Raw genomic sequence first — 25,373 nt, 5'->3', positions numbered from 1 at the left:
CAAATTACTTCAGGGGGTGCAGTGTGATGGCAAATTACTTCATGGGGCAACTTACTTCAGGGGGTGCAGTGTGGGGGCAAATTACTTTATGGGGTGCAGTGTGGGGGCAAGATACTTCATGGGGCAGTGTGGGGGGCAAATTATTTCATGGGAGTGCAGTGTGGGGGCAAATTTTTATTTCATGAGAGTGCAGTGTGGGGACAAATTACTTCAGGGGGTACAGTGTGGGGGCAAATTACTTCATGGGGGCAGTGTGGAGGCAAAGTATTTCATGAGAGTGCAGTGTGGGGGCAAATTACTTCATAGGGAAGTGTGGGTGAAATTACTATATGGGGCAGTGTGGGGGAAATTACTATATGGGGCAGTGTAGGGGAAATTACTATATGGGGCAGTGTGGGGGAAATTACTGTATGGGGAAGTGTTGGGGAAATTACTACATGGGGCAGTGTGGGGGAAATTACTATATGGGGCAGTGTTGGGGAAATTACTACATGGGGCAGTGTGGGGGAGATTACTATATGGGGCAGTGTGGGGGAGATTACTATATGGGGCAGTGTGGGGGAGATTACTATATGGGGCAGTGTGGGGTAAATTATATTGGGGAAGTGTGGGGTAAATTATTATATTGGGGAAGTGTGGGGTAAATTATTATATTGGGGCAGTGTGGGGGAAATTATTATATGGGGCAGTGTTGGGGAAATTACTACATGGGGGAAGTGTGGGGGAAATTACTACATGGGGCAGTGTGGGGGAAATTACTACATGGGGCAGTGTTGGGGAAATTACTACATGGGGGCAGTGTGGGGGAAATTACTACATGGGGGCAGTGTGGGGGAAATTATTATATTGGAGCAGTGTGGAGGAAATTATTATATGGGGCAGTGTGGGGGAAATTATTATATGGGGCAGTGTGGGGGAAATTATTATATGGGGCAGTGTGGGGGAAATTATTATATGGGGCAGTGTGAGGGAAATTATTATATGGGGGCAGTGTGAGGGAAATTATTATATGGGGGCAGTGTGTGGGAAATTACTATATGGGGGCTGTGTGGGGAAAATTACTATTAGGGGACATTATTTTTGGGGACACTATACAGGCATTATTACCTGGAACACAATATAGGGTGTTATTATTACTGGGGGCACTCTAGAGGACATTATAACTGCTGTAGACAGGGACCTTTGGATTCATTTATCAAATTGGTGTAAAGTAGAACTGGTTAAGTAGCCCATAGCATCCGATCAGATTCCTCCTTTCAATTTTGACAGCTTCTTTGGAAAATGAAAGGTGGAATCTGATTGGTTGCTGTGGGCAACTAAGCCAGTTCTACTTTACACCAGTTTGATAGATGACCCCCATTATTAGAAATCTAACATGTCTGTGTAACAAACTATGCAGAAACGAGATGCGGCTGAAAGAATTTGTCATGGTGGTCTGGGTCAAACGGAGGAGAAGAGGAAAGAGAAGGTCTTCATGACAGGAGATGTCACTGGAAGTAAGAGGCATGTGGTGCTGTATTCTCCTATATGTAGAGCGGGCTAAGATTTTAATTTGGAGATGTCACCTGCAGTCCTATGTAACAGCCCAGATAACAGTGCTAACTTTCTGTGTGCAGATAATGTAGTAGATGTTCCCTGCAGTCCTATGAAACACCCCACATAACACAATGATTCACATCTATGACATCTGTACACAGAGAGTTCGAGATGGATTTTTCTGTGACTGTTGCGTCGCAGTCGCAGCATGTTGCATGTTGCAGTGCGACACCATAGACTGCCATTATAAAAATTTTCACACGACATTAGTGCAACAAAATGTCGCGCTACAAATGTTGCAGTGTAGTTGTGCCCTATCTGTTGCGCAATTTATTGTCGCGCGACAAATGTTGTCATGTAGACGTAGCCTAAAAGGTGACACTTTCATGGAAACGTGCGCCTACTTTCAGCTCACTTCCATTCACATACTAATTAGACTAGTCTTCGTAAATATAAACCTGGTTAACTGATAAAGAACCACTAGAGGTTAGACTAAGGGCTCATGCACATGACCGTTGGTGTTTTGCGGTACTGAAATTGTGATTCTGCAAAACATGGATATCAGCCGTGTTTATTCTGCATTTTGCACAACGGAACATCAGGCCCTATCCTTGTCCGTAATGCAGACAATGATAAGACATATTCAATTTTTTTTTTAAGAACGGCCATGTGGACATACGGACACAGAATGCACACAGAGTCATTTCAGTTTTTTTTGCGGCCCATTGAAGTCAGTGGTTCCGCATATGGGGTGTGAGGCTTTTGATAGTCGGCAAAAGAAAGACAAGACAAATGCACCTGTTTAATTGAAAGCCTGAAAGCAGGCGAACTTGATAAATGTGCCCCAATGAACATAGTGCCCGGCACTGCTCGATACATCATAAAGATAAGGGTTGCAGACCATAATCTTGAATTTCTTATGTGGTTCACTCAATGTTCAAAGTAATCACATTGCGAAAGATCACCACTCTATCATAGCTTATGGGCTCATGCACACGGACGTGTTCTGGCCGCGCCCGTATTGTAGCTCGCAAACAGCTGGTCCGCAATATAAGGGCCGGCTGTGTGCACATCGTATCACTTGAATGGGTCCACTATCGAGAAGATATGGAGTGGAGCATGCACTATTTTTTTGTGGTGCGGATGATTGAATGGGTCTGCATCTGTCAGCACTGGCCTCACGGACAGTTGGTGGTCACTTTTACACGTCACTGGGAGCATGCATTATGTGTGCATGAGCCCTCTGTAGGTTCCTACACTTCTGTCCTAGACTGAGGGTCACCCACTCTGGGAGGTATTTATTAGTCTTTGATGACCCCTTTAAGGCCACTCCTGTGAACAGCTCTCAGTACATGAGGGAGGTGTTATCAGTGACTGACAGCTATCTCTGTCTACACACAGAATGCTATCAATCACCGATAACACTAGGAGATCCACCTGCGTCCTGTACAGTCTATAACAGACTATTTCCGCTACCCTCACTCAGGGACTGTGCTACCATAAGGCCGACCAAGCGGCTGCCTTAGGGCGCACCCTGGGGGATGGCAGAAAAATGTAACATGGAGGGGGAGAAATGTGACATGGGGGTCTGATGGCTGACATGGGGGGCTTATGGCTGACATGGGGGTCTGATGGCTGACATGGGGTCTGATGGCTGACATGGGGTCTGATGGCTGACATGGGGGACTTATGGCTGACATGGGGGACTTATGGCTGACATGGGGGGCTTATGGCTTACATGGGAGCATGATGGCTGACATGGGGGTCTGATGGCTGACATGGGGGGCTTATGACTTACATGGGAGCGTGATGGCTTACATGGGGGCATGATGGCTTACATGGGGGTATGATGGCTTACATGGTAGCATGATGGCTGACATGGGGGGCTGATGGATGGGGGCTGATGTCTGACATGGGGGTCTGATCTGAGGTCTGATTAACATTGGTGGTCTGATTGGGGCTGTTAGCTGAGGTCTGATTAAAATTAGGGGTCTGATTGCTGGTCTGACCTGAGGTGTAATGGAAAATATTTTTTTCTTATTATCCTAAAACCTAGGTGCGTCTTAGAGGGTGAAAAATACAGTCCTCAAACCAGCGATTGTCTGAAGCAGAGAGAAGATACCAGGACCACACAGAGGAGAAGCCAGCTGCTGCAGACGGGACCAGGGCCAGGTGAGCTGCGAGGGGGGGGGGGGGGGGGGGCGCCAAAATGTAGCTTCGCTTGTGTTGGCAAAAATCCTTGCACCGGCCCTGCCCTCACTACTGCATAAAGCTACCACAGCCCAGATAATAGTCATGCTCTACTGCTAGCTCACGTTACAATTACACTTCTGTGGACTAAGCTAAGTAATGCCCACAGTGTTAACTCTGCTCCTCGATGCGTTTCCGAGCCCGGGTATTACTATGGGTCTATCATCCGGAAGTAGGGGATGTGTACGGTGCACAGCGTAATGATGCTGTGTACCACCTCGATGCACCATGGTCGCCTGCTGGCACTAGAATGGCTGTGCAGGGCCGCAAGGACACCCGGTATATGTACGGGAAGTCGCTCCCCTCAACCGTTTCTACACATTGAAACATAAAGAACCCAAGTTTCAATTCACATAACAGACGCCTGAAAATGACTCCCACTCACAACTTTTCAAGGGGTTGAAAGGGTGCTCTAGTCTCAGTGCATTTACAAGCCACGCAGAAGAAGAGCATAAACTAAAATGAAGAAGGGAAAAGATCAGGAATAACGTCTTCTATGTAATGAATAATGGAACAGACTTCCACATGATACAGTGGGAGATCAACAGTAATGGGTCTTAAACTTTCTTTTTGGTAAATCTGAATCTGTAAGACAGCAATGCAGAGTCATGCGTCCGCTGAAAACTATAAGAGACCTAAGAGGGATCAAAGGGGAAAAAAGAGACCTCTAGTTTGTTAAACCCAACTCTCTGTGTTTCACAGGAATAAGGGCTCATGCAGACGGCCGTGTGCTGGCCGGCCCATGCTGTGGACCGCCACATGCGGATTGCGGATCCATTCACTTGATTCGTGATGCGGGGTGCACACGGCCGGTGCCCATGTATTGCGGACCCGCTGTATGCCCTAAATGTGTGGAAACAAGCAATGAGAATTTGCTGAATCCACATGTTTTAGGCTCGGTAACGTCTGCATATACTATGATGTGTTGCTGGGAGAGCTTTGTCATATACGGTGTGTCTTCAGATGATACTGAGAACGTCTTGATAGAGGTTAGGCTTTTTGTCCCGAGTCACCTCTGACCTTTTCCTAGTGCAGCCTCACCTGTCACTCATGGCCTCCCCAATCTCTCACTTCTGTCCGTGTGGTGTATTTATAGTCTAGGCCACATAGGCCGAGGCAGCTGTCATGTCACGTATTCCTGCCACATCAATGCTCCTCTCAGTAACTTAAATATAAGTTTAGAAATGTGTCTCATTGATTATTGTCTTTGCCTTCTCCTCTAATTCACCTGTTTGTCTCTCATTCTAACGCTACATGCACAGGACCATATGTGTTTTGTGGTCTGCACAAAAGAAAAAGGATGACCTCCGTATGCCATCCGTTTTTTTTTTTTGCGGATCCATTGTAGCAATGCCTAAAACAGACAAGATTAGGACAGGTTCTATTCTTTTTGCGGGGCTACGAAATGGACATATGGATGCGGATGGCACATGGTGTGCTGTCCGCATTTTTTGCGGACCCATTAAAATGAATGGGTCCACATCCTATCTGCAAAAAAAACGGAACGGAAACGGAAACAAAATACATTTGTGTGCATGAGGCCTAAAATACACAGCAGCACGTTGTAATGTCTCTCATCTTCCCGTCTCCTACAACAGCTGTAGCCTCTTCATTGCCTTGCTACCTCCCATACATGTAGCTCTCTCCTCTCAGTGACATTTGGAAAGCCAAATGTTGCACATACCACATCGGTCACTGCAACCTCTACATATTAATTGAACCCAGAATTTAGGCAAGAATGGAGTTATATGATGATGCAGTACGGAGCACTAGAAAAAGCAAAAAGTTAGGCCTCATGCGCCTCCGATCTACTTTTTTTTTTGCAGATCTCACATTGACCTATTCATTTCTATGGGTCCATAAAAATGGAACATGGAAGTCATCCGTGCAGTCGTTCCGCAAATTATAGAACATGTCCTATTCAGCCTCATGCACACAACTGTATGTGTTCTGCGGTTCACAAACCACGGATCCGTAAAACACAGATACCAGCCGCATGCATGCCACAAATTAATTTTTCCATTGTATAGAAATGTCCTATCCTTATCTAAGAAACAGACAAGAATAGGACATGTTCTATTTTCTTAGCGGAGCCGCTGCACGGGCAAACGGATGCAGACAACACAAGGTGTTCAGTCCACATTTTTTGCAACCCCGTTAAAATGAATGGGTCTGCAAAAAATGCGGATAGGCTGCAGACCAAAAATACGGTCATGTGCTCGAAAAGTCAGTACTTTTAGGAAAATGTGGCATGCACATGGTTGGTATCCGTATTTTGCAGATCCACGGTTTACAGACCAAAAAATACATATGGTCGTGTGCATGAGCCTTTACAAATGCTTTACTGCAGTGCACTTGAGGTTATTGGATCTTGTGGGGGAAAGTTACATTTTCTAGGTAGATGCTGATGGTAGAACTACAAGCGTGCTGAGTGTTGGTTAGATGGGTGATACTATACACCTCTAATCACCGAGAGACTGGCTCTCATAACTGATCATGATATGCTTCAGGTCTCTCATTAAAGTATATCGTTCTGGGCAATTGAGAGTTAAACAGCAATGTCTTCTGTATCACCCCTGCTCTCTGCCCTGTAATACATATATCCTACCAGCTGAAGGTCACCACTATATTTAAACACTAGAGGGACAGACTAAATCTGATCTCCTGTATCCACATTAACCCATCTGTTGCCCACGACCAGAAAACACCATTCACCCTCTCAGATTATTTTATTCTGTCTCTGTGCCTAGTTTGGCTCACTTTGCTGCTGTCACACTGCCTCTAATACCTGCACCTAGAACCTTGCAGGAACCTTCACCTTTACAGGATCATGTCACGAATGTAAAATGCATTAGCATGCACTTTTGGCTAACCTTGCTCGTATACTCAATCCACTTGCCTCCCACCACCTCTTAACCTTCTGTATATCCTGCCTACTGCTGCCATGCCCTTTGGCTATTTTGTTTTGTAGGAGGGGCAGTGGAAGGGTGTGCTTTTTGGAAGAGATGAGTTGAGTCAGTGAGGCACTCAGAAGTCTGTCACCTCCACTCTGCTCTGCACCAGCACCATTCCTACGTTCCTCACCCTCTAATTGTGTAGTGCACTCTACCTTTGCCATGTCCAGGCCTCTTACTGACCAGGAGAAGAGAAAGCAGATCAGTGTCCGGGGTTTGGCTGGAGCAGAAAATGTTTCCGAGCTCAAGAAGAACTTTAACCGGCACTTACACTTCACCCTTGTGAAAGATCGTAATGTGGCCAATCCTCGTGACTACTACTTTGCCCTCGCACACACGGTGCGTGATCACCTGGTGGGTCGGTGGATCCGAACACAGCAGCACTACTATGAACATGACCCCAAGGTGAGTTTCTTCATCCTCATTTTCAAAGAGCCATAACCTTTTTTTTATTTGTACACCAACATAGCCATATGAGGGCGTTTAAAAATAATAATATATTTTTAAGAGTTTGAGTAAACTTTCCACCTTATATAATTTCCCTAGCAGACTTATCCTGCATCTTCTGTGTTGCAGTGTTCATTGATTTCACTAACATCCTATTACACCCTGCCTCTGGCAGTGTTTAATAGAGATTCTAACAGTTCCATAGTACTGTATAGAGATTATAATTATACACATCAGTCAGTCTCCCATCCTAATGTCTCACACTACAGTCAAATTTCCTATCTGCATCTTCTTGAAATGATGTGAAGAAACCAGGGTGCCCAGAGGAAACCCCGCAAACACTGGAGAACATACAAACTCTCTTCAGATTTTGCCTTGCTTTATTCAAACTCTCTGTGCAGCTGTACTGCCCTATCATTGCCAACCTCATACTACTTAAGGCTGGGTTACAAATCACTTTTTTGTCTTATGTTTATTGTATACAAAAAACATTTAAAAAAAGTATGGTTTTTACTGGACTGTGCATATTTATTTTTTTCCAAACTTATACATTAAATGTAGGACAAAAGTGGTTGTTGCACTTTAGACTTTCTCTGTTAGATCACACAATTTTTTTTACTGGAATTATTTTGTGCTCCTGTGTGTACTGTCACATATGTGTTATGGCGCCCCCTAGTGTTTTTTTTGTTCACCTCACAGAACATGTAGTATCCAACTAGGATGTTCCTGATTCACGATAAAGAATTAAAATAACATCAGGAGGAACCATAGCAAGTATCAAACTCCAATATCCAGACACAAGAACATTTTTAAATATTTTAATTGCAAAATTCTTATGTTTTTCGGTATATAACAGACATTTATTATTTAAACATAGGACGACCTTTAATGGGAGTTCATAAGAGCTGAAAACAGGCCCAAATCATAATATAATATCAAATTGATGCATAAAATGTGAGGATGTGTTTACATATTGAGTTGGGATAAGACATGACAGCTTTGTGAGATGTCCATGGTTTTGCCATGTTCTAGTTTGAGGTTCTGATCAATGTCATTTTATTAATCTATAAGGAAACGTATGTATGAGGATTCTCCTAATGATATTGTTAGCCAGCCATTTCAAAGTAAAATCTGTGTAGCACACAACTGACACAAGCACTCCAATCATAGTTAATCACATAGGCCTCAGATCCCCAGATTTGCAGTGACTGAATGAAGTGAATCTTACAAGAGGTCTGAAAATAGCAAGCGAGTCTTAAGTCTTAACATCACTTGTCAGGGTAATTCATCCTTTTCACACTATAGTTTGATCAGAGCTTTGTGTGTGATGACAAACTGGGAACTGGGATTAAGGAATGACTGTATAAGCCAGGCTACGCTTTATCGGAACAAAACAATTTATGCTGTCTGTCGATGCTACGTTTGCAGACATTGCTTTCTAAATCTCAGAATTCAGGATCCAGGCTCCATCTTTAACACGACTCGCCAGTTCATATTTTATACTGAATCATTTTATGGTCCTACATCTAGAACCTAGTTTATTTTTATTTTTTTCATTTTTTTGTGGCTTATATATATTTCATCGGTCAGCTGTAAAGAGATCTTAAAGTGTAAGTAACATTTATTTTTTCTTCAGTGTTAGGGAACATTTTCTGATACACTTCATTTTTAGAACTTGTACATTTATATGCGAAAACTTGCCCTAAAATGTCCCTTAACAGCACTTTCTAAACGATCGTTACTAAGGCATGTCCATCTACATAGTACTGAGCCACAGTCACTGTGAAGATGGCTGGGGTTAATTATTTTTCCCTCCCTGCTGGCTTCTAGAAATGAATATATATACTACGCTGGCAGTGAATAATTCTTCTGTATCCCTGGTGCATGAGTAACCAACCAGCTGCCTTGAAATGCAGGGCAGTTTTTGCAGACAGTGATTAGCTGATTTACAACATATAGGGACAGTATATACTGTAAATTAGCCACTCCCTGTTCAGTGTAAGACTGGGTTTCCTTGGGCCCACCAGAGGAAATTACTCTTGGGGCCCAAAAGTCTAACTGGTTCAAAACTTAAGACATAGATAGTATTGGACAGTGATTAGCTCAAAAGAAAACTCCAAATGCAATTTTTCTCTTGGATCCAGCGGTGCACCTAGCCTTTCTGCTGCCTGAGGCAAAAACTGAAACGGCGGTTAACCTAATCCCTTCCCTCCAGCCCTACTGTTAAAGACACACTTGTAAAACATTATATACAGAGCTACAAAACATACAGGGTAGTACAGCACCACATACCTCTTACATCCAGTGACATGTCCTCTGATGTAGACATTCTCTTTCTTTATCTTCTCCATTCAGACCAGACCGCCATGATGATTTCTTTCAGCCATCTCTTGTGTGCAGAGTTAGAAAAAGAGACATCTTAGTTTCCTACTTTTCCATCTTCCTCCCACCTTCTGAACACTCCATCCTGCCACCTCTAATACAGTGCCCACTGTGCATCCCAATAGTATACTGCAGAAACAGATAATCCCCCTTCAATAATTATTGGCACACAGTGCCCTAAAAAATAACTGTGCCCAGAAAATAGTGTCCCTATTAGTGCCGTAAACATAGTGTCCTCCAAAAATAATTTTGATAAGCTCATACTGTGCCAGGGTGCCTCCCAATGTAACAGTCCTCCCAAAAGACCCACCAATATTATAATTCTCTGCCAGAGTGTGCTATGTGTGGCAGAACAAAAATACCCCCTTATAACGTGTGCCAGTACAAAAAAAACAAAAAAACTTTTAGTGCCCCTGTAGAACAAATGTCCCCAAAGTGGGCATCTTAGAATGTGCGCCAGTACAAAAAATGCTCCCTTATAACGTGTGTTAGTACAAAAAACTACCCCCTTTTAGTGACCCCAGTAGAACAGATGTCCCCATAATGACCCCCTTATAACGTGTGCCAGTACAAAAATGCTCCTTTTTACAGCTGCAGTGTCCCAATAGTGCTTTCTTCAGTTACAGAATAATGATCCCCACCCCATTGTGGCCCAACAGCATGCTACCAAATGAAAATAATAAACTCAAATACTTACCTCCATTCTGCTGTCATTGATACAGTGCAAGACACGTTCCTCTTCTAGTCTGTGTCCTGAGCTCTATGCAGCCCAGCTCAGGCACGATGATGATACCGGCCTCTCATAGGCTACAGGAACTAGGACTAAAGCCCATTAGAGGAAATGGTGGGCCAGGGAGACATCAGTCCCGTGCCCCATTGCAGCATTCAACTGTATTGCTGGGCAAAACAAACCCCCCCCCACCAAAATACTAAAAGTTTAAATCGCTCCCTTTCCCAATTTTACATATAAAATTTACAAACAATAAAAAATAAACATATTACAAATCGCTATGCCCGAAAAAGTGTGAACTATTAAAAAATGTAAAAACATTTCCTATGCGGTAAACGCTGTAACAGAAAAAAAAATCACAACCGCGTGATGTATAGCTTGTGGCTCCTGGTAGTCCTTCCTTTTTATTTTGTCTGTCTCTTTGTGTCTGTAAGGTTGGCCACCCCTGGACTATGCAGATACTTTTATGGCTGTTTATCTGTTATTATATTTTACAGAGAATTTACTACCTCTCCCTGGAGTTTTATATGGGTCGCACTCTCCAGAATACTATGGTAAACCTGGGTCTTCAAAATGCCTGTGATGAGGCTGTATATCAGGTACATATCATGATGTGTAGACTATCACTTCTGTATTAGGCTACATCTACACAACGACATTTGTCGCGCGACATTTTGTTGGACTAATGTCGCGCGACAATTTTTTTAATGGCAGTCTATGGTGTCGCACTGCAACATACTGCAACGCAACAATCGCAAAAAAATCCTTTCGAGATGGATTTTTCTGCGACTGTTGGGTCGCAGTCGCAGCATGTTGCAGTGCGACACCATAGACTGCCATTATAAAAATTGTTGCGCGACATTAGTCCAACCAAATGTCGCGCTACAAATGTTGCAGTGTAGTTGAGCCTTAGTGTCCAGTCCCATGAGGCTCGTTACCACCTCTCTTTAGCCCCATTGCAGTATAAGTGTCTTATTCTAAAATGCTTCCTAATAAGAGAGTGGTGTCTGTAGTGATGTGTGGTGGTACATGTACTGCGTGTGTATGTCTACATACTGAATATATATATATATTAAATGTGTTCCCATTTGTAATCAGCTTGGACTGGACATAGAAGAGCTTGAGGAGATTGAGGAAGATGCAGGCTTGGGAAATGGTGGTCTGGGAAGACTGGCCGGTAAGTATGGCAGATGGTGTTACGTAGTATTTCCTGCTGTTGTGTGACATTGTCATATCATTTCCAGAAGGTCCTATTGAGCTTCTTCTTGCATATTTGGGGACAGAATAAAATGCTGGCACTATGATTCACATGACGTCTCCATGATTCTGAAAGTGGGTAGTTGCTACAGGCTTTTATATGACATATATGAGCAGCACATGGAATCGTGACAGGGGCAGATTTACACGAGGCAGATTTGTTGCAGAACGTTCTATGACTGTATCGGCATGAGATCTATGTGCGGGCTGCAGATGCAACAGATTTCCAGTTGCAGACAGTTCTGTAAAAATCTGCAATGTGTGAATATGCCACTAAGGTCCCTTGCTATCCAGGAGCTGATATGATGAAAGTAGGTTCCTGATGAGGGCGCAGCTGTCACGGTTTTCTGGCAGAACCCTTAGCAGCGCACAGATTACTCATTTATATGTCCAGTGTTTTCTGCTCCAGACAAAGGCAGAGATTTACTAATCTCAGATGCCCAAGAATTTTGGCGCAGTTTACACAAAAACTGGCATACATGCTACATGTACCACATTTATTAATCTGTTCTAAACAGTTTCTACCCTTTTATGATTCCCCAGACATGGGAAAAGGGCACGGGTTTAAATGTGGCGTCCTACGCCAAAGAATGCTCCAAGTTTGTGTGCATTTTCTGGAGTACACTAAGCCAACAAATAGGTGGCGTAAATTTAGACTGGATAGCTTATTGGTGCGGCAGATTTATCATCCAGAATCCACCACTGTGATAAATACGGCGCAGTTTACATTGTCTTACTTTTAGACAGTATTAGTCAATGTGAGGCTACGTGTTTGTTGGCTTAGTGTACTAATTCCTGGAATAGAGGGCTTCAGCATTCCTGTTCCTACAGATCACTTCCTGATCCCAACAACCTAAACAACGTGACATCCTCTTTGGTCAGTGAAGCCATTTTCTCTTTTGTGGCAATGGTATCACATTCACTGAAGACATAAATGAATAAAAACTGCGCAGCTTAAATTTTAGTGGAGTTCACATTCGCAGTACACAAGGAGTGTCTTTCAGATATAGTTCCTCAGATATATAGCTTCGGTTCTCACATATATCAATGCTCTAGTCTCCTAAGAATGAAAGAAGAGATGGCCCAACATAGTGAAGTCCTGCTTACTGAGTGATAATATATAATCATTTATTGTACTCACAAAATCCATAAAATAACAGTCATTAAAAATGTGCACGTCCTCTCATTAAACGCCCGACCCGGTTTTCGCCTCCACTTCGTCAGGGGCAGGTTCACTGAAGAGGTTGGTCCATGTGAGAGGGGGTTTTACTGAATAGGACCCAAACTGTAGTAACCCAGTACGGGCACTACACAGTGGATGGACCTGTCAACTTCCGAGTCCGTCCACTGTGTTAATTCCGGTGCCAGCAGATGGTGAGAATGGCTGATTGGTGATGGTGCCAAGTGTTGGAGCCCCACCATCTGATATTGGCCTAGGGATAGGTCATCAATATCTAGAGCCTGGACAGCCCTGTCCACTGAATGATCTTTCTATATTCCAAGTAGGACCCTCAATAAACGTAGAGTGATACCTCTTTGAGACAACCACCTAAATTACATTGAAAAGTGGTCTGGATAGGATTTGGAGAGGTCTCGCCTCCCTTACCCTCATGGTTTCTGTGCGTTTGGACAGTGAGAACCTCTGTTATTAGGTCATGATGAAGGGAAGTTTGGTTATTGGAAATTGGAGATTTATGTCTCTCTCCATATTCCGTCCCTTTTATTCTATTCCTAGCCTGCCTTTGTTTCCTATATAACCCGCTTGTTCTGAGTCCCTCTAATCCTTCATATAGCCCAGGAGTAACACACAACCCTCCCAGATACTTATATATATAAAAATAGTTTACTGATAACATAGAGATGACAAGGCAATGGACATTATACATAAAGATACAGATAACACAATACATAGAGGACACCACCACACACAGCCACCTCCGTTCCTGCCCACCCTGGATGCTAAGCAAATGTGGCTAATAATGTGTATCTAGATAAAGTATATCCAGTATTCCACCAATATACAGTCTCCTGGATCTACTCTTCTACCCAACTCACATTCAGTACCTGACTATTAGTACATGTACATATAGAGACTCATGCATAAACAGCATATATATAATCTACACGTAATACAATCGCAGACTACAAATGTATATATGTACGCATATAAAGTCTACTGGGATATTATACTTATTTACATACAAATATAACCAGATATATACTTAGCTTGCTCCTGAAGTGTTTCTGGTCCAAGTACTGGCAGGAAGCACGAGAAGACCAACTCACAAGTTTCACCTATATGTTCTTGTGTCCCAGCCCCCCACCAAGGACTCCACCCTGTGACCACCCAAATCTCCGTCCAACTGATTTTACAATGTGCCCTTACTGCCTTTGATATGCTAACAAGGGACACAAATGGCTAATGGCCATACTGATATCACTGAATGGGTGAATACCACTGGATATCAATATACACTATATCCAATTATTAGGTGCATTTGTGTGGTCATCAGGCTGAGGTTCAGGCTAAGAGCCATATTTTCCTGTAACAGGTCACATGAACTACTACTTGAATCCTTATTTGAATTATTATTATTATTATTATTATTTTACAAACGTTTCTTCTTTATTTTAAAACCTTTTTTTTTTTTTTACCTTTTTTTTTTTTAAGAAATTAAGAAAGTTCAAGGGTTTTTACCACTACGGTACTATACACGTCATAATGATATTCTCCTAAATGTTTAACCATTTGGTGCATTATTGTATAACGAAAGGTTGCATACTTTTTCACAATTTTTATCTTTCCTTGCTGTCAGGGAAGGAAACGTGTGTACCTGCTTAACAAAAATGGTTAAAAAAATCAATTTTATATTACAGAGATGAGCATATTATTATAATTATTATTATTATCTAATGCATGACAATGTCTGTAGTTATTTATATTGGAAATTTATTGTTGTAATATTAATATCATATCCATATTTTTATCAGCTTGTTTTCTGGACTCCATGGCCACCCTTGGGTTGGCTGCGTATGGTTATGGAATCCGATATGAATTTGGAATCTTCAACCAGAAGATAGCCAATGGCTGGCAGGTTTGTAGATCATCAGTATTTTAAGTAATCACTGACACTTATATATGGTAGTTAGAAAAGTATGAAAGTTGTATGATAGATCTTTCAAATATTTCATAAATGATCAGCATATTAGACAATAGAAATAGACAGTAAATATGCTGCAACGATTATTCCTGTGAAATTGTACAAGGTTTCCTCTAGATTACTCATTCCTTTAAAGGGGTTGGCCAGTTTTTGGCAACTTGATGAATATTGAATAAGGCATTGGTAAAGGGGGGCTCGTTTGACCTCGGCAAACACTGTCATACTGGATGTCCAGATCGGATTATCCGACTCACTCGCAAGCGGCGTCCCACACGGCGTCGGTTGCCTAGCAACTCTACGGCTGGAGAGAGGGAGCAGCGCGGCGCGATCACTGGAGATTGTCCCAGCGCAGCCCCAGTAGCAGCCCGACGCGGAGGACCACGTGACACATGCAGAGGACCCATGGAGACATACAGGAATCAATACGCCGGTTCCTAGTGCCACTCACAGAGGAGAAAGAGCAGGACGCCGGCATGTCATCAAGGCAGAGTCGCAAAGATACATCCGCAGCATCACCAGGTGGGAAAACAAGAGCTGAAGCACAGAAAGAACATAAAGAGCAGGGGTCAAGGAGAGGAGGTAGGACAAACACAAAATCTGATAATAAAACTGAAAAGGGGAAAATAAATAGTAACCAGGGGATGGAGGAGGAAAAAGTATATGAACTAGAAGGCAGTACCCTGGATCAAAAGGAGGAGGGGGAAGGTGCAAAAAGACACTCTGCAGGTAAACTAAGCCCTGAAGGTAACCTAGATAAAAAAGGGCATAATAGCAGGAATGCAGGAGTGGAAGGGGTACAAAGCACACCGCAGGAGGATACCAATAATAAGGTGTACTATAACAATTTTATAGACAAATGATACTATTTACAGTCGCGGGGGGGGGGGGGGGGGGGGGTGGAGCGCAAAATGTTTTCTTCTTCCTAGGGGGGGCATGACAGAAAATAATTGAGAAGCACTGCTTTAAAGGGACAACTAACAAAACCTGACATACACTCCTTATTCTACTTGTTCTTGTTTTGTCCAATATAACAATTGCAGACCACCATGAAAAATAACATAGAAAACCAGTGTATTCCTCTCCAAGGCTGCAGCCATGTTTCCCCCCTCTGATGATGGTGCACATGATCCAGGAAGTTTAGGAGGAGGGGGCTGGGTTTAGGCAGCCTCCCATTTGTCTACACACTAAATGTCACCATTTAGTTGAAATGGTACCAATAGTACCAGCTGTAGTATATACATTGTACCAGCCATAGTACATATAGCTGAATAGCCAATCTGATACTTTTACAGTGATAATTCTAAGTAGTACGGCTATTTTCCAGACTGACAATAATACGCACCAAACCGAAGATAAAATCGATTTTTGAGGATAAATTGTTAGGAAACATTGTTTCCTGTATATTTACTTGTATATGAAGTGCATGTGCTGCCAAAAATTACAAGGAAGAGGCACTTCGATACAACCTGTATATCACATAAAGGAGGGCCTCATACACACCCTTGAAAAATTATGATTGATGGCCTGCTGGTGACCCTCAAACATTAGGAGGAAGGGCCTGCTGGTAACCCTCTAAAACATTAGGGGCGAGGGCGTGCTGCTGATCTGACCATCTAAAACATTAGGGGAAAGTGCCTGCAGCTGATCTGACCTTCTAAAACATTAGGGGTGAGGGTCTGCTGCTGAGCTGACCCTCTAAAACATTAGGGGCGAGGGCCTGCTGCTAAACTGACCCTATAAAACATTAGGGGTGAGGGTCTGCTGCTGAGCTGACCCTCTAAAACATTAGGAGCGAGGGCAGCCTAATAAGCATGTTGATATGATGGAGGAGGAGGAGGAGGACGAGAAAAGGAAGATTGAACCATATACCCTTTTTTGTGGTGGAAGGGGTGCATGGGAACACAGTGTATTCAGTACACCATAAAAGCCACATTTAAAGTGCCTTTATGTTCAGCCGCTTTCATCTGGTGGAGAAGAGAAGTCAGGGGCAATCCAGGCCTTGTTCATTTTGATAAGAGTCAACCTGTCAGCATTTTCAGTTGACAGTCAGATGAGCTTATCAGTTATTATTCCCCCAGCAGCACTAAATACCCACTCTGACAAAACGCTGGAGGCAGGGCAGGCCAGCACCTCCAAGGTGTAGAGCGCCAGTTGTAAGGCACAGAGGGATCACTGAGGACGCTGACACGGTCTGCTACGTACTCCTTCACCATCTTCCAAAACTTTTCCCTCCTTGTGACACTAGGCCGTGCATCAGGGTAAGTGTGCTGGCGGGGTGTCATGAAACTGTCCCAGGAGTTGGAGAGTGTTCCCTTGCCTTTATTGTAACGGCTGTGTGTTCCCCTCATCTCCCCTCCTCTGTTGCCCAAGGAACTACATACTCTGCCACCAGCGTAGTCAGCTGGAAATTTTTGGATTCATTTTTCCACAAGGACCTTCTGGTATTGCACTATTTTGCTAGTCCTCTCCACCACAGGAATGAGAGATGAGAAGTTCTCTTCGTAGCGGGGGTCGAGAAGGGTGAACAACCAGTAATCGGTGTTGGCCAAAATGCGTATAACGCGAGGGTCACGGGAAAGGCAGCATAACACAAAGTCAGCCATGTGTGCCAGAGTCCCAACAGACAAGACTTTGAGAGTCATCCTCCTGATGAGGACAGCAATCTCCTCATCCTCTTCCTCCTCTTCGGCCCATCCACGCTGAACAGATGGATACACATGCTATGGGTACTACCCTCTGAGGCAACCATCTCCTGCTCCTCCTCCTCCACGTCATCATCCAATTCGCGCTGAGAAGACGAACTGAGGGTGGTCTGGCTATCACCCTGTGTACTGTGTTCCCCCATTTCCACCTCTTCCACATGCAAAGCGTCCGCCTTTATTGTGAGCAGCGAGCATTTCAGTAGACACAGAAGTGGGATGGTTACGCTGATAATAGCGGCATCCCCACTCACCATCTGTGTTCATTCCTAAAAGTTGCATAAAACCTCACAGAGGTCAGACATCCATACCCACTCAACGCTTGTGAAGAGCGGAAGCTGACTGGAAAGGCGACTGTTGCCGCTTTCCCACTGCAGTGCTACACTGCTTCCAGCTACTGACTGATGGCAGACTGGTGCTGCAAGATGAGAATTCAGAGGTGGAAGTGGAGGAGGAGAAGGGAGGTTGCAGCCACTAATGTAGGTGGTGGCAGAAATCCTGATGAAAGAAGGGCCCTCAATCCTTGGCGTCGGTAGCACCTGTGCCATCCCAGGGTACGACTCACTCCCGGCCTCCACAACATTCACCCAGTGTGTCGTCAGGGAAATGTAGCATCCCTGGCCACAAGCACTTCTCCACGTGTCTGTCATTAAGTGGACCTTCCCAATAACTGTGTTGGTCAGGGAACGGGTGATGTTACGGGACACATGCTGGTGTAAGGTGGGGACAGCACACCCGGAAAAAGTGGTGGCTGGGGACTGAGTAACGAAGGATGACCGCTGCCATCAGGCTGCGGAAAGCTGCAGTGTTCACAAGCCTAAATGGCAACATTTCCAGGGCCAGCAATTTGGAAAGGTGCGCATTTAATGCTAAGGCCTGTGGGTGGGTGGGTGGCAGGGTATTTGCGCTTTTGTTCAAGGCCTGGGTTATGGAAATCTGTACGCTGCGCTAGGACACAGAAGTGGATGTGCTAGCTGATGGTGCTTGCGAAGGTCCAGGTGCAGGGCGGGAGGCATCCGGGCCTGCCTTTTGGACAGGGGATTGGCCAGCACATAACACAGGGCAAGAGAAGGCAGTGGTGTGACCCGCAGACACAGATTGTGGACCCAGGAGTTCGGCCCACCTATTATGGTGCTTTGATGCCATATGGCAGATCGTGCTGATGGTGGTGAGGTTGCTAGTGTTCATACCCCTGCTCATTTTGGTACGGCACAGGTTGCAAATGACAAATCTTTTATCCTCCGCACTTTCCTCAAAAAAGCGCCAGACTGCGGAACACCTACCCCTTGGTAAGGGAGTTTGTCGCAAGGGGGTGCTCCGGGTGACAGCTGCGGGCCTGTTTGGTGTGGCTCGCCTTCTCCCTTTTGCCACCCCACTGCCTCTTCCAGCCTGTTGCGGTGCTGCAGATCCCTCCCCCTCTGTACTGCTGTTCTTGCTCGGCTTGCCACCTTCCCAGACTGGGTCAGTGATTTCATAATCCACCACTTCCACTTCATCACTCTGGTCATCCTCCTGACTTGTTGACCTAACAACAACCTCAGTTATTGACAACTGTGTCTCATCCTCATCATCAACCTCTTGAGACACTAGTTGACGTTTACTTATTGGCAACTGTGTCTCATAATCATCATCCACCTTGTGAAACACTAATTGCCATTCCCCACCGTCATCTTCCTCTGACTGTGGATGCTCAAGAGTTTTGGAATCGGTGCACAATATCTCTTCATGTACCTCTTCAATTGGGCTTGGCGAGAGGCCCAAATCAAGCAATGGCGCTGAAAAGAACTCCTCAAAATATCCGAGTGTGGGATCACTTGTTTGCCAAGACTCTCCATGGTGGGAGGAAGGAGGATCAGGGTGAGGATTGTGTTGACCAGACTCTTGGCTACTGAGACTGGACTTTGTGGAGGACAGGGTGGTGCTTAACCGACTGTAAGTATTATCTGCTGCAATTCAACCGACCACCTGGTCGCACTGGTGTGACTTCGAGAGTGGTGTCCTGCGCCGCCCTGCAAACTGGGACATGAAGCTTGTTTCTTGTGCTCTGGCAGCAGGCACAGTTTTACTGCGCCCAGGGCCACGGCCTCTGCGTGCTCCATCAGCAGCATGGCCACTTCCCCATCCCTTACTGCTCACCTTGAGCATATTAAATGGTATATATGCTTGCAAATATGTCATATGTAGAGTAGCACAGGTTTTGTAAGTGTATGCGCAAATAAATTACACTGAATGTCACAGATATTTAGGATGCGCAACCGTTATACAGGAGATGTAGCGCAGATAATGTTGCTGTCACTAGCAGCGAAAAAATTACACTGAATGTCACATGTGATAAATCCCTTCCTACAGCTAGACCAACTTGCTGTTCAGGGTCCTGGAAAGGCTGAGTGACCATACTGTGCAGCTGCATTGGTAAAAAGTTTCCCTTGTACCATATGATTGATTCATACAATGTATCAGGACATCATTGTGTGCATTTTATATACCCATCATGCCTCCATCATCACCCCACAGAGATTATTACCCAGCTGTCCCCGGCTGCACAATGCCAGGTCAGTCGATTTATAAATTGGTAAATCCCCAGTGTTGTAGAATATCTAGCTGGATTTGTTAGCTAGGAATTTGGAAAAGTTGAGTAAGAATCCCAGTTAAAACCCCTCCATATTGTAGCATAGCTAGACAGATTAGAGTCCAAAAAAGCTAGGTAAATAAATCCTTCCCCCTCTCCCAAACAATGCCATAGCTAGGCAAATTTGGCTTTCAGAGTCCTGGGAAATGAAGCTGTAATAGAGACTGCAGAATATTAAATCTTCTAAGATAAATCCCCCTCCTCACTCCTAAATAGCACCATAGCTGGGCAGATTTGCCTTTCAGGATCCTGGAAAGCTAAGGTACTTACACAATGTTGTTTTTCAGGGTTTATTGTTCCTGTAAAGAACATTTTTCACTATGATGATTAAAACAGGCATTATGTCTGGTAGGCTGATTATGGTGACTAACATTATCCTTTTTTTTCTGCAATTGGCATTACTGATGCAGAGAAATTTCTACATTCACGTATATGCAAATGAGCTGTTCAGAGCACCAAGGGGCTGGTCTGGAGCCCCTTGGAGCACTGCTTCACCTCAACCTCTTCTTATTGCCCCTCCCCCTCCCAGTGGCCCCTGCCAATCAGTTATTGGTGGTCTCTCCTAAGGAAAGACCACCAATAGTATAGGAGTGTTCAAAAGAAATCTATACGTACATTCAGTGTTTAAATGATTGTCCCATTAACAACTGTTCAGAGGAGCCCCTGCCGATCTGAAAAATGGGGGCACATGTTTCCTGTTTGAATAGAGTGTCAGAAAAGCATGCATGTACAACGCAGTTGGATCTCTGCAGATTAGACACTTATCCGCTATCCTGTGGATAGGAGAAAAGGTGTCATAAGGGAACCTGTCACCAGTGACCTCCCTATCCAACTGTTTTCATAGACAGAGCTATGGTTCACCTGATTAAAATGTCGTTCTTCTTTTGTTGATTCAAGGTACCATTGTGTTATGACACTTTTTATTAATATGCAGATTAGGACTTTGGTGCAATGTGGGTGTTACCATTGCTCCTGTTGCACCCAAGCTCCACTCTTTTTTGTGACCAGCCGTTACCTTGTTGCTTTGCCAGTGCCTGTCAATCAAAGCAGCCAGGGAGTGGAGCTTGGGTGCAATAAGAGAAATGGTGACTCCCTCATTGCACCAAAGGTCTAATCTGCATATTAAGAAAAAGTATTATAACTCGAAAAGGTAGACACAGATCTACAAAAGAAAAGCAGCGTTTTAACCAGGTGAACCACAGCTATGTGTCTATGAAAACAGGGAGGAAGGTCGCTGGTAAAAGAGTCCCTTTAATGGGACAACCCCTTTAAGTGAATTCAATCACATCAGTGCCTCCAGAAGACCCAGTTTTTAACCCATTAACTTCTGCAGTGATTTAACGACCACAGCTTGTGGTGTCTGCAGGGCTGAGATGGCAGCAGCTAACCTATCACATGCCTCTGTATGTTTAGTGGTCACTCAACCTGTTTTCTGTTATCGTTTTAAGCTTTTGTACTATGACGTGACGCCCACTTTTTAAAACTGGTTGATACACTGTCCTATGCAAAGAACAGTCCTAGTCCCCCAACAGCAACAACATTACCTAAACATACATATAGACATATACAGTGGATATAAAAAGTCTACACACCCCTGTTAAAATATCAGGTTTCTGTGATGTAAAATAATGAGACAAAGAAAAATCATTTCAAAACTTTTTCCATCTTTAATGTGACCTATAAACTGTACCACTCAATTGAAAAACAAACTGAAATCTTTTAAGTGGAGAGAAGAAAACAAAAAATAAATAAATAATGTGTATGCATAAGTATGCACACCCTCTTATAACTGGGGATGTAGCTGTGTTCAGAAATAAGCAATCACATTCAAAATCCTGTTAAATAGGAGTCAGCATACACCGGCCATCATTTAAAGTGCCTCTGATTAACCCCAAATAAAGTTGCTGTAGCTCTTTCCCTGTAACTCCCTCAACTTCTAACAGAACATATGGCTGTTGACAGTTGAAGATTTAAACTCAGTGCATGCGACCACCTCAGTGAGGTGGACAAGAAGTAAGGAAAAGAGCAAACAGTAGGAGTCCTGCATAACAGAAACCATCTGGATCCGTTATGCTGCTCAATGACTTCTACTATGACAGAATGCAAAATAGAATGCCTCTTAAAGGCATCCGTGGTACATTCCATAATAACATTCCATTATATTCCTTGATAACAGAATCCATAACAGAATTGCGCAAATCCCCGAACTTGAAAAACACAAGTTCGCTCATCCCTAGTTCCATTCTATCTAAAGGTACTCTGCTAGATACACTGCCACCTGATGGACAACCAGGCACATTACATGTAATAACAATATTATTAATGCACAGTATACGAGGACCTTGAAATAAATTCACAGATTACATTCTCTGCTAGCCATAAGAGACAGTAGGTAGGTGTAAGAATCGTAGTGCCCCCTCTGGGGTACTACACAATTACAAAAGTATTCAGATACGGGAGCTAGTTTGAAAAACGTAGAATATTTTTCATGTCCCAACCACTTTGACATATCAGACACAAGCTGCAGCATGCATTGGAAGAGATAGAGTAAAGGTGCAGCAGGAAAACCAGCCATGAATCGATAAACCTGGATGCAGAATATAATTTCTTACAGTATAAAGCACAGGAGTCCACAAGATCATGAGATTGGCCTGTGGAACACATATTGATCCTAGCCTAGCAAATATACCGCAGGGTGATTTAGCACATTGAAAACTGATGCATAGTAAAAAATGACCCTGCTAACAACAGAAATGTTTAACAAATCTCTGTTTGTGTCCAAATGTTTTCCAGGAATATTACAGTGGCAATCCCATTGTTTGCTATGAGTAATAAATATATATATATATATATATATATATATATATATTTTTTTTTTTGCAGAAATGACCCCCAAGGTGCATATCAGCTTTGAAACCATAGCAACCAGCAATCAATTTTGACCTGTCCACTTTATAAATAAAAAGCAATTGTGGTGGTTTATGTTAGTGAATGACACAGATCTGCATAGCATTTAGGTCATTTAGATAATATATACTTTATGGGGTTCATTTGTTATGACCGGCGTTTTAGACATTGGTCTTAATAACCCTTATATCTGGTGGTCGATCCACTGAAGTTATGAACAGGTGCCGGCCTCTACATAACTTTGGCGCATCCAGTGCCAATCTAAATGTAAGCAAGCTGCCAAGCCGTCTTACATTTACACAATTTTCTACAGCTAAAAGAGGCGTAGAAAGTTATAAATGAGACGGGTCTGCCGGACCGTCCGCTTCCCCACCCACTTTTTTACACCTGGTGTGAGCAGGGAAAAGTTGCAGAAATACACCAAATATTGCCATATTTCTGGATAATAAATTACCCCATATATTTGTAAAAAGAATGCTTGCCATTCAATATGGTATCTGTGTTCTATCTGCTTTCCACTGCTCAAACATGGTGTAATATATTAAAGCCATACATGTTATTGGAATGCTGCCATGGCAAAAGGAAAAAGTTCCAAAAAAGAACATGGTTGCCATGTTTGCAATTCCCTAATATATACTAAATTGCCCCATGCAAGAAAGGTCCAAGGCACTGCTATAGATACAGTTTTTAATGTATTATTGTGCAGCACGAGACCTATAACAGTGACACTTTTAATATGCCGTGACCTTGCCTGGTACACATGATGCCTATTTGGAAACATTAAAGCTGGGGATCGACTTTAATTTTAACTTTAAACTTTCTGTAGCTCTAGCAATGAGATGTACCATGTAGGGATGGGTGAACCCGTGGATGTTCCGGTTCGGCTGAACTTTAGTTAAAAATTCGGTTCGGATGCCCAAACTTGACCCTGAACCTGAACCCCATAGAAGTCAATGGGGACCCGAACTTTGGTGCTGTGAAGTGACTGTAAAATAGTCGTAGTAGGGGCTAGAGGGCTGCAAAAGGAAGCAAAATGGGAATAAGAGCAGGACAATTGCCCTGAAAACAAACATGGAAAGGGAAATGACTTAAAATAGCTGTCACTATCAGGCCCAGGAGCCTCAGGGGGCCCAAAGACCCTGGTGCCACATAAAAAGACACTGGAATTATAGAAAGTGCATGCTGGTCAAGTTACACCTCTGGCTGGAGGGAAGGGGTCAAGAATTTGTTGTTTCAATTTTTGCCTCAGGAAGCACCAAGTATGTGCTTCCCTGCCCCTAGCCACAAAGCACTGAGAGAAGGGGGGCCCAAGCTGAACTCTTGCACCAGGGCCCATGAGCCTTTAGCTATGCCCCTGGCCAAACCCCTTTCCGCCTCAGGCCTAGCCGCCACTACATTTACCCAGTGGGCAGTTAGAGAGATATTACCTCCCTGCCAGTGCTTACTGATCCACGTATCAGTGGTTATGTGGACCTTGCCACTGATGGCATTGGGCAGCGTACACCTGATTTATTACGCCACTTGTTCATGCAGGACAGGGATGGCCCATCTGGAAAAGTAGTGGCGGCTGGGAATCACGTACTGTGGGGGATGGACAGCTGAACATTTCCAAGGGACAGTGTGGAGATGCTCGGTGACACTGCTGGTGATGGTGGTGGTACTGTCACATCCTCTCTTTGTGGGGAGACGGATGGCCTGGTTGCTCCAGAGGGGGAGGAAGAGGCCGAGACCGCAGCAGAAGAAGGAGCATGAGCAGCCTCTAATCTTTCGTGGTTTTTCAGGTGTCTGCTCCACTATAGCTCGTGCTTTGCATTTAGATGCCTAGTCATGCAGGTGGTGCTCAGGTTTACAGCATTTATCCCTCGTTCGGGCCCTGACTGCACAGCGTGCAAACGACCCGTGTCTTGTCGTTAGCACATTTTCTGAAGAACTGCCACACCAGGGAACTCCTTTGAGTTGGTTTTGGTGTGCACTGTCCCTCTGCGCGGTGGGCATTAGCAGGCATACTGGGTAGGGGCCAGCCGCTGTGCTTTTGCACCCTGCTCCCTCTTTTGCTGTGCGGCTGGCGCTGCGTGACCCCCTCCTCTTCCTCTGTACTGCACACATCATTCGGATGACCTTGATTCCATGTGGGGTCTAGGACCTCATCATCCTCCACATCAGTTTGCACTCACTCCTCACCTCTGCCCTACTTGCCGGTCTACAGTTGACAACTGTGTTTCATCATCATCATCTGAGACATGCTGCGGTGGTCTCCCCGCGTCCTCATCCTCAAACAGTGGTTGGGCATCTCTTCCACTTCTGGTGCAGGGCTCTGTGGATACCCCACAGAAACCCTGCCAGCAGAGTCATCAAAAAGCATAAGTGCCTGCTGCATGACTCGGCACTCTGACTGCTTGGCTGATTTGCAAGGGGTCGAAG

General features: G+C 44.1%; 1 protein-coding gene across 1 annotated transcript in view; it reads left to right on the top strand.

The window, feature by feature from the left end:
- Nucleotides 1-6,549: 6,549 nt before the first annotated feature.
- The window catches only part of PYGM (glycogen phosphorylase, muscle associated), an 81,002-nt gene continuing 62,178 nt past the window's right edge, over nucleotides 6,550-25,373 (top strand). The window contains exons 1-4 of the mRNA XM_044269762.1: nucleotides 6,550-7,145; nucleotides 10,797-10,898; nucleotides 11,398-11,476; nucleotides 14,548-14,651. Of these exons, the coding sequence (XP_044125697.1) occupies nucleotides 6,903-7,145; nucleotides 10,797-10,898; nucleotides 11,398-11,476; nucleotides 14,548-14,651 (528 nt within the window). The 5' untranslated portion in view covers nucleotides 6,550-6,902. The remainder of the gene's footprint in view (nucleotides 7,146-10,796; nucleotides 10,899-11,397; nucleotides 11,477-14,547; nucleotides 14,652-25,373) is intronic.

Source organism: Bufo gargarizans, chromosome 10, assembly GCF_014858855.1.
Source record: "Bufo gargarizans isolate SCDJY-AF-19 chromosome 10, ASM1485885v1, whole genome shotgun sequence".
In the NCBI taxonomy this organism is placed as follows: domain Eukaryota; kingdom Metazoa; phylum Chordata; class Amphibia; order Anura; family Bufonidae; genus Bufo; species Bufo gargarizans.
The sequence above is the reverse complement of the archived record's forward strand: the minus strand, read 5'-3'. Positions and strand labels throughout refer to the sequence as shown.